Here is a 13,225-nt window from a genome sequence, read left to right as displayed (position 1 = left end):
AATATTTGCTTTAATGCAATACAAGTAGTGTTCATTTCTAGTCTAGCCTCTGATAAGCTTTTTTTAGGTTAATTGAACAAAATTAAATATATATAAAAATTTGATGCAGTAAAAGTGGGGGAACAAACTAGTACATTTTATTTTGTTATCAAAAAAAAATTTTTTGGACCTCAGGGTAAAAAAAAAATAAAAAAAATACTTCAAGTCAAGAGTTGAATTTTTTTTTTTTAAATCTCCAGCACAATGACTTCAGGGACACCAACTGCACCTATTAGAGCCCCGCCTCCAAGACATTGACCGCCATTGAGAGTCTTCCACCTGCACCTGGCAGCGACGCCTCGCAGGTTAGTGTGTGACCAAGATTTACGTCTCCTTGCGGCTTAACGCTCCGTTAATACGCTCAGAGATTAGCCTGCTGCTGCGGTCACGGTGCGTTCAGAGTCCCTCGCAGACAGAGTGCAAGAAAGTTGTACGTAAAATTGGATTATCCACTTCATAAAAAAAGCAAATATTTTAGGAATAAAATTCAATCCAAGAGTAAAAATCTGCCCAATGAGAAGTCTGACAAAGACCGGAGAATGTATATTCCATTTATTGATGCATTGTGCAGTTAAAAATTGCAATTCAATTCCAACGCCTTTTAATCAACAACATTTCTGTAAACAGTCCACTCACTAAAGAGAAGTTGAGTATCACGTCAACTGTACAGAACAAAACTCATCCAAAAAACTATTTGGACTTCTGCGGAGTCGGCTCTGCCACCCTCTGCCCGGTGAGGTAGTACCACACCCCTCCTCGGAAGAACTCGTTTCCATAGGAGTAGAGTACCACGTTGCAGATGGGGTTCATCTTAGCCATGACGGGAAACATCTGAGCAGAAGCACATTTATTTTTTTCCCCCCCACAAAGTACCACATGAGGAAAAACTTTGCTTTCCAAGTACCACTTGTCAGAATAATTGTATCTAAGTCATCACAAAACTTTGTGTTTCAATGAGTTCCCGGCGAGCAGACAAAAGCTGTCTTTGATCTTACCAATCAAAAGGCATGTAAAACTCTGTACGATGGGAAGAGACATGAAGGTGTCGGTTTCTTTGATGTATCGTAATCCACAGGAAGATTTTGTCTTGACCTGAGATTTACAAAGCGGAGAGGAAGCAGGACCTGACCCCCCCCCCCCCCTCCAGGCACTTTTTCTTTGAACTGGTTTGTGACCAAAGGCAGCGGCTGTTTACGACCCCCGCCCCTTTAGAAACAGTTTTTGCCATGTAATCAGGGAAAGTCCAAATAAGAGGCGTACAATCTTTCGTCAGAGCGTGGTGGGAGACTGTACAAGAGTACAGCCCAGACGTTTCTCCTCAATTGAGCTACCGTATTTTTCGGACTACAAGTCGTTTTTTTTTTTTCATAGTTTATGAAAGTTGCATGTTTTTTTCCTTCATTATGCATTTTTGGCAGGTGCGACTTATACTCCGAAAAATACGGTAAATTGAATTCTGTCTGTTTAATTCCTTGCTTCTATGTCTGTTTAATAGATGTCATCAGTGTTTGAACCCAACACCACCAAAAATATAATCATTAAAATACAGTAGTGTAGTAGGCCTAAGTTCTCATAAAAAAAAAAAAAAAGCAGATTTAATATTTTTGGCCGTTGTAACATTAGTTTGAACAGTAACACTAAATATAAGAAAATAAGTCTGTACTGTAAGTGCCACTTGCAAAGACTTGAAATTGTACTTCTATGATTTCTTTAGTTTTAAGAGCTATCGATTCATTTTTAGTCAGACTTTACATCGTAATCTTCGAAAATATAATTCGTGCCATCAAAAAAACAAGAGTTACAAGTATCGCTAGTTGGCGTTGCAAACGTTAGAGTAAAGCGGTAAGATCCAACCAAAACATCCGTTCTTCCTTGCTAGCACTAGCTTATAACTAGGGATCAAAGTAACTTTGTTTTACCAACCATTGGACGAAACGTGAGTGTAAAGGACAGCGCTGAGAATGATATTTATCAAAGAAATGGGTAACTAGCCAAATTGGTGAAGCAATTAAAGCGTATCACTGCTAGTCTGCACTGTACTGAAGCAGAATGAGTTTATCACCAGCCAAGAATGTTAAAATTGTTCAACGGCCAACTTTTATCCATGAAAAAACTGACGGAGAAGCAGCCAGGAGATACCAAAAACATCCGCCTTTCAAGGTAAATGCAGTATGTTAGACTAACCCGCTACTTTTTCCTAGGCTTTGAACCCTGCGGCTTATAAAACGGTGAAGCTAATATATATATTTTTTCACCGACTGTACATTACTTCATAATACTGTAGTAAAAATACAATATACTACTAGCCAAGTTTTAAAAAGTCTTGATACGTGTTATAATTGCGCTGTTTATTGGGGGAAAGCAAGTTAGAGATGCTACCTCAGTAGAAGCATTTAACTCCCATCTTAAAACTCATTTGTATACTATAGCCTTTAAATAGACCCCTTTTTAGACCAGTTGATCTGCCGTTTCTTTTCTGCCCCCCTTTCCCTTGTTAGATCCACTATGGACTGGACTTTCACAATATTATGCAAGACCCACTCGATGTCCATTGCATCCGGTCTCCCCTAGAGGGGGGAGAGGTCACCCACATCTGCGGTCCTCTCCAAGGTTTCTCATAGTCACACATTGACATCCCACTGGGTTGTGAGTTTTTCCTTGCCCTTATGTGGGATCTGAACAGAGGAGGTCGTTGTGGCTTGTGCAGCCCTTTGAGACACTTGTGATTTAGGGCTATATAAGTAAACATTGATTGATAAACATTTAAGCACAAATTTAATTTTAATAGATGATTGGACAAAAAAGCGTGTTGAGTTAAGAGCTCCAAGTACTAAAGTTAAAAAAGGTACGAATGTAGATTAGGAAAACTAAACAAATCACTCACCATTCTTATCCTTGGATGAATGTACTCAGGGTCAAAAAGGCAGGCGTAGAGACAGACTACGATGTAGGGGCCCCAGCAGACCCACATGACCCTGAATGGTATATCGGTGTTGAACTAGGAAGAAAAAAGGTGTTAAAGGATGTCGCTCATGCCTTTGGCGGTCCAAGCGCTCTTACCCTGTGGTGATGGACCCTCTTGAACTGTCTGTTGATGGCGTCGTAGCAGGTCAGAAAGATGTAGGTGGGGAAGGTCATGTAAAGAATCATCAGGGTGAGCATGTAGGAGATGTAGTTCCTGGTGAAAATACCAAACACGTGTATTAGGAAAAAAAAGAAAAAAAAAGCCTTCTTCAACCTCCCCACCCCTTTTAGCCTACCAGTCCCCTCTGGTGTAGTCCAAGGTGCAGCAGGTTCTCATGGGCTCAAAGTCGTACACCCCCCAGCCCAGGAGGGGCATGGAGGCCCAGAAGACAGCCATGACCCAGATGAAGGCGGTGATCACCATGGTGGTGCTCCAGAAGAGCTTTTGTCCTGCATGGGTGACATCCTGTTAGAACTGCATGGCAGCATCCTCAACTTGGAAATACAGGCTCTTCATTAGGTACACCCGCACCGTGCTAATGAGGTTAACGCCCACTCATACTTGCCAACCTTGAGACCTCTGAATTCAGGAGATGGGTGGGTGGGAGCGTCCTAGAAGAGTTAGTGCTGCAAGGGGTTCTGAGTATTTGTTCTGTTGTGTTACGGTGCGGATGTTCTCCCGAAATGTGTTTGTCATTCTTGTTTGGTGTGGGTTCACAGTGTGGCGCATATTTGTAACAGTGTTAGTTGTTTATACGGCCACCCTCAGTGTGACCTGTATGGCTGTTGACCAAGTATGTATTGCATTCACTGGTGTGTGTAAAAGCTGCATATATTATGTGACTGGTCCGGCACGCTGTTTGTATGAAGGAAAAGCGGACGTGACAAGTTGTAGAGGATGCTAAAGGCAGTGCCTTTAAGGCACACCCCCAATATTGTTGCCCGGGTGGAAATCGGGAGAATGGTTGCCCCAGGAGATTTTCCAGGAGGGGCACTGAAATTCGGGAGTCTTGGCAAGTATGATGCCACTATGACTTAGCACAGTGGTTCTCAACCTTTTTTCAGTGATGTACCCCCTGTGAACATTTTTTTTAATTCAAGTACCCCCTAATCAGAGCAAAGCATTTTTGGTTGAAAAAAAGAGATAAAGTAAAATACAGCACTATGTAATCAGTTTCTGATTTATTAAATTGTGTAACAGTGCAAAATATTGCTCATTTGTAGTGGTCTTTCTTGAACTATTTGGAAAAAAAAGATAAAAATAACTAAAAACTTGTTGAAAAATAAACAGGTGATTCAATTGTAGATAAAGATTTATACACATAAGTAATCATCAACTTAAAGTGTCCTCTTTGGGGATTGTAATAGAGATCAATCTGGATTCATGAACTTAATTCTAAACATTTCTTCACAAAAAAAGAAATCTTTATCAATATTTATGGAACATGTCCACAAAAAATCTAGCTGTCAACACTGAATATTGCATTTCTTTTTGACAGACATTTTAGTGAGGTACCTGAGCTTGTGCTTCACTGAGTTTATGAACGTATTCTTATTTTGTTGAATTATTATTTAATAAATATATTTATAAAGGATTTTTGAATTGTTATTTTTAGAATATTTAAAAAAAATCTCACGTACCCCTTGGCATACCTTCAAGTACCCCCAGGGGTACGTGTACCCCCATTTGAGAACCACTGACTTAGCATTTTAAAACGTGCAATAAAAAGGTCAGACCAAGCCTGGCGTTTAAAAAGCAGAATGAGAACTGGGGTTGCGCGGTAAATGTCTTGAGTTTTATTTTATTTTAATACAAGTGTTATGTGAATGTGCTTGGACATAGTTCCAACCGGAACTTAGATATGATTAGTTGCAGCCTATTCCAAACCTATACACAATCACTTCATTATATCCCAATAGAGATAATGCATGTTGCAAATTCCAGCTGTGCCACAAATTTTACAGCGACAAGCCAACGAAGGCGTCAACGTGATGTGGCGTCAAGTCACAAATCCTCGTCCACATGGGGCAAATAAACGGTTTCTTACAAGTAGCATCACCGGAGGACTAGCTAAACATGCTACTTTACACACAAGATACAAAAACAGAATAATTACCATTAAGGTAGGTGAATCGATACAAATGCCGACGTAATACCAAGTATAGTAGGGTTTTTTATCATCAAAATAATTATCGTAAACAGGAAACAAAAGCGAGGATTAGTGTTATTTTGCAACATTTATGTAAAAAGGAAAACTATATGGTTACACCGCCATCTTGTGTTTGTCAAAATACAATCGAGATTAAAAATGTGAACATTTAATGATCCTGAAAATCTTAGATATGTAAAACACTGCCTTTGTCACTACTTTGTATTGATCGATACCTAAACTTCGTACTATGACTCAAAACTACAAAATAAGAGTGATAGTTACATTTTTACTAGAGATGTCCGATAATGGCTTTTTTGCCGATATCCGATACCAATATCTACAGTCGTGGAATTAACACATTATGCCTAATTTTGTTGTGATGCCCTGCTGGATGCATTAAACAATGTAACAAGGTTTTCCAAAATAAATAAACTCAATTTATGGAAAAAAAATGCCAACATGGCACTGCTATATTTGTTATTGAAGTCACAAAGTGCATTATTTTTTTTAACATGCCTCAGAACAGCTTGGAATTTGGGACATGCTCTCCCTGAGAGAGCATGAGGTTGAGGTGGGCGGGGTTGGAGTGTATATTGTAGCGTCCCGGAACAGTTAGTGCTGCAAGGGGTTCTGGGTATTTGTTCTGTTGTGTTTATGTTAAGGTGCGGATGTTCTCCCGAAATGTGTTTGTCATGGGTTCATAGTGTGGCGCATATTTGTAACAGGTTAAAGTTGTTTATACGGCCACCCTCAGTGTGACTTGTATGGCTGTTGACCAAATATGCTTTGCATTCACTTGTGTGAAAAGCCGCAGATATGTGATTGGGCCGGCACGCAAAGGCGGTGCCTTTAAGGTTTATTGGCGCTCTGTACTTCTCCCTACGTCCGTGTACCACTCCGTACAGAGGCGTTTTAAAAAGTCATAAATTGTACTTTTTGGAACAGATACTGATAACTTCCGATATTACATTTTAAAGCATTTATCGGCCGACAATCGGCAGTCCGATATTATTGGACATCTAATTTTTACAGAAGTGTCGACAGACATGTTAGAAAGTAAAGTACATTAGTTGAGAATACGTTATCACATACATCAGCCAAATTGGGAGCCTTTGTAACCTGTTCCATTACCTAATATATTGTCACAAGAGACTGCAATATACACAAACACACCACAGTATACATTTTAAGCCATACCCTCCATCCCTACTGAGAACCACAGCGTCTTTTCGTTAAGGCACAATTTTTAATCCGGCTTAGTGGACCCAAACACGTGCACCCACCCAGTAACGGGCAGAGGTCTACTCTAGTCTACCCGGGTGAGTTGACTTACTGGTGCAGTACTGGTGATAGCGGTCCCAGGCGATTGCTGCCATGAAGCTGACGGATGCCAGGACCGATATCATGCCATGGAAGCCATGATAGACGCATCCTTGCTGGCCAAAAGGCCAATGTCTGGGAGGTTAAAAAAAAAAGTTTGTTACATTTTACTTTCATTACAACAAAATGTTTTAAGAGTGTCCAAAATCTGGCCCAGGGGATTTTTTGATATTTGCAATACATCAAGGTGTGTATTAGGGCCAAACAGAAAATAAAGATTCAAAACATTACATCAACTTCATTTAGTAAGGCCGTTTTATCCCCCTCCAGACGACAAGTATATTATAAGGGGGCCTCATTCTTAGCACAGGTTTTTAAAAGTCCATACCAGGTGTGTCCTTCTTTCTGCCATGAGGGCAGACACTGAAAATATAAAGCATGCTGGGGCCCTTTTGATATTTTTCAAAACCAATATATTTTCAGGGTTTTGCTCAAGTTTGGACCCAGAAGGATCTGTCAAATTTGAAGTTTTGTTTGGATTCAACGCTTAAGTCACTAGATCAGTTGTTCTCATGGTACATTTTTAGTCTATAACTTTTGTTTTAGCCCTCTTTTTGTGTAGTTTCCTTTCCATCCTTAACCTTCGTAACTGAGCTACTGTGTGGAACAATTTCCCTTGCGGATCAATAAAGTTTGTCTAAGTCTCAAGTCCTCAAACTTTTTTCATCAAGTACCACCTCGGAAAACACGTGGCTCTCCACGTACCGCCATTAAACTACAGTAGCGCATGAGGCCTAAGTATTAAAACTAAGGCTGAAGTTTTATTTTGCAAGTACATTTAATACTTGGCCACTGTAACATTACAGTTTGAACAGTAACGCTGAATTATGAAGAATTGCCATACCACTACCACAGTTTGAGAATCACTGCTCGAGATCAACTTTAGGTCTGTCGATAGTTAAATTTTATGCTTTTGTGTAGAGGGAAAAAAAATAAAATAAAAAATAAGTCAAACATACATATTTTCCCCAAAAAACATTTCGAAGTGGAATATTTGGTGCTTAAATAGGTCAATAATTCATATTGATTTGAGCAATGATAGCTTTATAGAACAAAAAAAAAAAAAAAGGTCTTTATAGAGTCAAAACATTCCACTAAAATTATTGGTACCAAAAAGGCCCCACTCTTAAGTGTTAAGTTATTTCTTTAAAATATATTTAGTTTCAATACTGAAGTCTCAAGAACTTTAAATGTTAAGGTTTTTATGCTTTTGTGTAAGCAGTTTGTTTTTTAATGTAAAGAAAATATGCAATATATTCCCCAAAAATATAATTTATGTAAAATAGAGCTTTGAATAGGTCAATAAATCATTGATTTGTTATTATTTTTTTTTAGCAATGACAACTTTAAAGAAAAATGTGTAAGAATCAACTATGCAACTTTTTCTCGTTACATTTCACCCGTTTGCTCTTTATTTTTTTATAAATACCGTAGTATTTTACAAAGTGCCACGCGCAGTTCAAACTAGCTGAGGGGCCAACACTTGGTGTCTATACCAAAGTTAGCATCAGTATCAGATCGATTTGATATTGCCATTCTCTTCATTGTATTATCGTTTTTAAAACTCAGGTAATATGTTCTTGTATATCAGCATAATTGAAACATTTGTGGAAGTGTGTGTAATTAGCCTGATTAAAAAACATGATTTAACTGATTGGTGGGCGTGGCTTCATATTCTCGAATTTGATTGGCTTGAGGCAGTCGTGGCGTGAACAAAGTGGCCCGGCTTGTGTCACGTGACCAGGAAGTAGAATGGGCGCCAAAACTTTGCAATTATTTAGTTTAAAGATTATAATATTTATAATAAATTACAACAGTTTTAATTGGGCTGGAAAATTTCATAACTCTGTAATTTTCATTCTTAACGTAGCTATTGTAAGTGATATGATAAATGATAATGAATGATAAATGGGTTATACTTGTATAGCGCTTTTCTGCCTTCAAGGTACTCAAAGCGCTTTGACAGTATTTCCACATTCACCCATTCACACACTGATGGCGGGAGCTGCCATGCAAGGCGCTAACCAGCAGCCATCAGGAGCAAGGGGTGAAATGTCTTGCCCAAGGACACAACGGACGTGACTAGGATGGTAGAAGGTGGGGATTGAACCCCAGTAACCCTCCGATTGCTGGCACGGCCACTCTATCAACTTCGCCTAGCCTGCTCAAAAAAGGCTCAACTCCTAAGTGTTAAGTCAATTAAAAAAAAAAAATTAAATATATTTTTTTTCTTTCACTCAAGTGTCTAGATCAACTTTAAATATGTAAAGGTGTATGTTTCATGCTTTTTGATTGATAGAAACTATTAGTAGATTGCACAGTACAGTACATATTCCGTACAATTGACCACTAAATGGTAACACCCCAATAAGTTTTTCAACTTGTTTAAGTCGGGGTCCACGTTAATCAATTCATGGTAATTGTGTAAGCAATTTGTTTTTTTATGCAATATATTGGCCAAAAAATATTTCGTAGAATTTTTTATGTGAATTAGAGCTTTGAATAGGTCTATAATTAATTGATTTTGGTTACATTTTTTTTTTTTATAGCAATGACAACTTTAAAGAAAAAAAACGTGTAATAAGAATCAACTTACAACTTTTTCTCGTTACATTTCACTTGTTTGCTCTTTAATAAGAGTTTAATTAATTTATTTATTTTTTTAATAATTAGTATTTCTAGAAAGTGCCACTGGCCATCCAAATTAGCTGAGGGGCCAACACTTGGTGTCTACACCAAAGTTAGCTTCAGATCGATTTGATATTGCCTCTTCATTGTATTATCGTTTTGAAAACGCAGGTAATATGTTCTTGTATATTAGCATAATTTGAACATTTGTGTGTAATTAGCCTGATTAAAAAAAACATGATGTAACTGGTGGGCGTGGCTTCACATTCTCGAATTTGATTGGCTTGAGGCAGTCGTGGCGAGAACAAGGTGGCCCGGCCTGTGTCACGTGACCAGGAAGTAGAATGGGCGCCAAAACTTTGCAATTATTTAGTTTAAAGATTATAGTATTTATAATAAATTACAATACAGTCTTAATTGGGCTTTGAAATTTCATAACTCTGTAACTTTTCGTTTCTTAACGTAGCTATTGTAAGTGATATGATAATCGTTTTTCTTGATATGTTGCCTGTTAGCCTAGCTAAATGGTTGGTACCCCTCCTGTCTGTCATGGTTTATTTAATTTTATGCTTTTGTCAAAACCCTGTTTAATGGGGAGGGGAGAAAAAAAGTATATAATTTCCCCCAAAAAATATTTTGAAGTAGACTATTTGATGTGAAGTAATTGGTGCTTAAATAGGTCAATTCATAACATTGATTTTGATTAATTGATTTGAGCAATGACAGCTTTATAGAACAAAAAAAAAAAAAAGTCTTCATAGAGTCAAAACATTCCACTAAAGTTATTGGGTACCAAAAAGGCCCTACTCCTAAATGTTAACAAAAAATATATTTTTTAAATGGCTTTCACCACTCAAGTCTCTAGATCAACTTTAAATATGTTAAGTTTTTTTTTTTTTTTATGCACTACATTCCCCCAAAAATATTTCATAGAATTTTTTATGTGAATTAGTGCTTTGAATAGGTCAATTGATTCTGATTAATTTATAGAACAAAAAAGGTCTTCATAGAGTCAAAACATTCCACTAAAATGATTGGGTACCAAAAAAGGTCCAACTCTTAAGTGTTAAGTCATTTAAACATTTTTTTTTTTTAATTTTTCACCACTCAAGATCAACTTTAAGATGTTAAGAGTTTATGCTTTTGTGTAAGCAATTAGTTTATGCAATATATTCCCCAAAAAATATTTCGTATAATTTTTTTTATGTAATTAGAGCTTTGAATAGGTCAATAATTCATTGATTTTGGTTAATTTTTGTTTGCAATGACAGCTTTAAAGAAAAAGAAAACACGTAATAAGAATCAACAAAGCAACTTTCTCGTTACATTTCACCCGTTTGCTCATTTTTTTATTTTTTTTTTAATAGAATTCCTAGAAAGTGCCAAGGGCCGTCCAAACTAGCTGAGGGGCCAACACTTGGTGTCTATACCAAATTTAGCTTCAGATCAAATCCATTTGATATTGCAGTATAGTTTTTTAAAACTCAGGTAATATGTTCTTGTATATTAGCATAACTAACATTTGTGGAAGTGTGTGAATTAGCTTGATTTAAAAAACAAAAACGATTTAACTGATTGATGGGCGTGGCTTCACATTCTCGAATTTGATTGGCTTGAGGCAGTCGTGGCGTGATGGCCCGGCCTGTGTCACGTGACCAGGAAGTACAATGGGCGCCAAAACTTTGCAATTATTTAGTTTAAAGATTATAGTATTTATAATAAATTACAATACCGTCTTAATTGGGCTTTGAAATGTCATAACTCGGTAACTTTTCGTTCTTAACGTAGCTATTGTAAGTGATATGATAATCGTTTTTCTTGATATGTAGCCTGCTAGCCTAGCTAAATGATTAGCATCCCGCCATCTTTAAGAAAAAAAAAACCGAACAAGTTTCGACGTGTGAAGGTTCGGTGGTACCTGAGGTAGGTGGCGTAGCCGGCCAAGAATCCGTTCACGTTGAGGATCATGTCGGCCAAGGCCAGGTTGACTACCAGGAAGCTGCTGGGGTTCCTGTTCTCCCGGACACACAGGAAGCTGGCGACGGTGACGCCGTTGAGGACGAACCCCAGCACCCCTGTGGAGGACAGTCCCAGTTAGTGACGAAACACCGGCAACAACCCGGATCATCTCTCCTACTTACCGCCGAGGAGGAGCAGCGAGCCGAACACATACATGTCGAAGTCCGTGAAGCCCTCAGGTAAGGTGTCCGTCACCATGTTGACGCACTTTGTGCAAACTTCTGAATAGAGCTCTGCAGCGTGTGGGTCCGACACAGTGAAGCTTTGTGTTACACTCCTGTCACATGGAAGTGAAAAAAAGGACCAAAAAAAAAAACCACACAGCACAATGCGTATTAGGTTGCTGAAAGCTGCAACAATCCGCCCAAGAATGCTCTAACAAGTGGCCTTTGCTTCCTTTTAAAGTCGCGGGGTCTTCACCCGCCTCCTCTCGGTTCATTTGTTGCTTCATTGGCAGCAGCTGCGGGGGAATTAGTCATCAAGTACACCGGGTTCAAGTACTTTACTTCAATTGCAATCATTCATCCATTTTTTTTACCGCTTGTCCCGTTGTGGGTCGCTATTTCAGCTGCATTCGGGCGGAAGGCGGGGGGTACACCCTGGACAAGTCGCTAACTCATCACAGGGGCCAACACAGATAGACAGACGACATTAATGCACTAGGGCCAATTTAGTGTTGCCAATCAGCCTATCCCCAGGTGCATGTCATTAGATTGATTGATTGATTGAAACTTTTATTAGTAGATAGAATGAATGAATGAAATAAGTTTATTTCGGTCATATAATCTAGTGGTTCTCAAATGGGGGTACTTGAAGTTATGCCAAGGTGTACGTGAGATTTAAAAAAAAAAATGTAATGCAACAATTCAATATTCAGCGTTGACAGCTAGATTTTTTGTGGACATGTTCCATAAATATTGATGTTATGGATTTCTTTTTTTGTGAAGAAATGTTTAGAATCCAGATGGATCTCTATTACAATCCCCAAAGAGGGCACTTTAAGTTGATGATTACTTCTATGTGTAGAAATCTTTATTTGTAATTGAATCACTTGTTTATTTTTCAACAAGTTTTTAGTTATTTTTATATCTTTTTTTTCCAAATAGTTCAAGAAAGACCACAACAAATGAGCAATATTTTGCACTGTTATACAATTTAATGAATCAGAAACTGGTGACATAGTGCTGTATTTTACTTCTTTATCTCTTTTTTTCAACCAAAAATGCTTTGCTCTGAATAGGGGGTACTTCAATCAATCAATCAATCAATGTTTATTTATATAGCCCTAAATCACAAGTGTCTCAAAGGGCTGCACAAGCCACAACGACATCCTCGGTACAAAGCCCACATAAGGGCAAGGAAAAACTCACCCCAGTGGGACGTCGATGTGAATGACTATGAGAAACCTTGGAGAGGACCGCATATGTGGGTAACCCCCCCCCCCTCTAGGGGAGACCGAAAGCAATGGATGTCGAGTGGGTCTGACATAATATTGTGAGAGTCCAGTCCATAGTGGATCCAACATAATAGTAAGAGTCCAGTCCATAGTGGGGCCAGCAGGACACCATCCCGAGCGGAGACGGGTCAGCAGCGCAGAGATGTTCCCAGCCGATGCACAGGCGAGCGGTCCTCCCCGGGTCCCGACTCTGGACAGCCAGCACTTCATCCATGGCCACCGGACCTGTGCCCCCCCCCCCCTCAAGAAAAAGGGGAGCAGAGGAGAAAAGAAAAGAAACGGCAGATCAACTGGTCTAACAGGGGGGCTATTTAAAGGCTAGAGTATACAAATGAGTTTTAAGATGGGACTTAAATGCTTCTACTGAGGTAGCATCTCTAATTGTTACCGGGAGGGCATTCCATAGTACTGGAGCCCGAATAGAAAACGCTCTATAGCCCGCAGACTTTTTTTGGGCTCTGGGAATCACTAATAAGCCGGAGTTCTTTGAACGCAGATTTCTTGCCGGGACATATGGTACAATGCAATCGACAAGATAGGACGGAACTAGACCATGTAGTATTTTATACGTAAGTAGTAAAACCTT

The 13,225-nt window shown here is 38.8% G+C and overlaps 1 protein-coding gene across 1 annotated transcript; it reads right to left on the bottom strand.

Moving 5' to 3' along the window:
• Positions 1–576: 576 nt before the first annotated feature.
• On the bottom strand, positions 577–11,571 carry rgrb (retinal G protein coupled receptor b). Its single transcript, XM_061931699.1, has 7 exons — positions 11,306–11,571; positions 11,083–11,239; positions 6,490–6,611; positions 3,300–3,453; positions 3,100–3,217; positions 2,924–3,037; positions 577–870 (listed from the first exon to the last, which is right to left on the bottom strand). The coding sequence occupies exons 1-7, from the start codon at positions 11,379–11,381 to the stop codon at positions 730–732; spliced, it is 882 nt and encodes a 293-aa protein (XP_061787683.1). The 5' UTR covers positions 11,382–11,571; the 3' UTR covers positions 577–729.
• Between the last annotated feature and the right edge of the window lie 1,654 nt (positions 11,572–13,225).

Source organism: Nerophis lumbriciformis, linkage group LG39, assembly GCF_033978685.3.
Source record: "Nerophis lumbriciformis linkage group LG39, RoL_Nlum_v2.1, whole genome shotgun sequence".
Lineage (NCBI taxonomy): Eukaryota > Metazoa > Chordata > Actinopteri > Syngnathiformes > Syngnathidae > Nerophis > Nerophis lumbriciformis.
Note: the sequence above shows the minus strand (reverse complement) of the source record. Positions and strands in the feature narration are given on the sequence as shown.

Excerpts from the sequence above, each read along its gene's own strand:
- rgrb (XM_061931699.1), bottom strand. The coding sequence starts at position 11,381 with ATGGTGACGGACACCTTACCTGAGGGCTTCACGGACTTCGACATGTAT. Across the intron at positions 3,218-3,299 it reads GACTACACCAGAGGGGACTG|GAACTACATCTCCTACATGC; the intron begins GTAGGCTAAAAG and ends TATTTTCACCAG. Across the intron at positions 3,038-3,099 it reads AGAGGGTCCATCACCACAGG|TTCAACACCGATATACCATT; the intron begins GTAAGAGCGCTT and ends TTTTCTTCCTAG.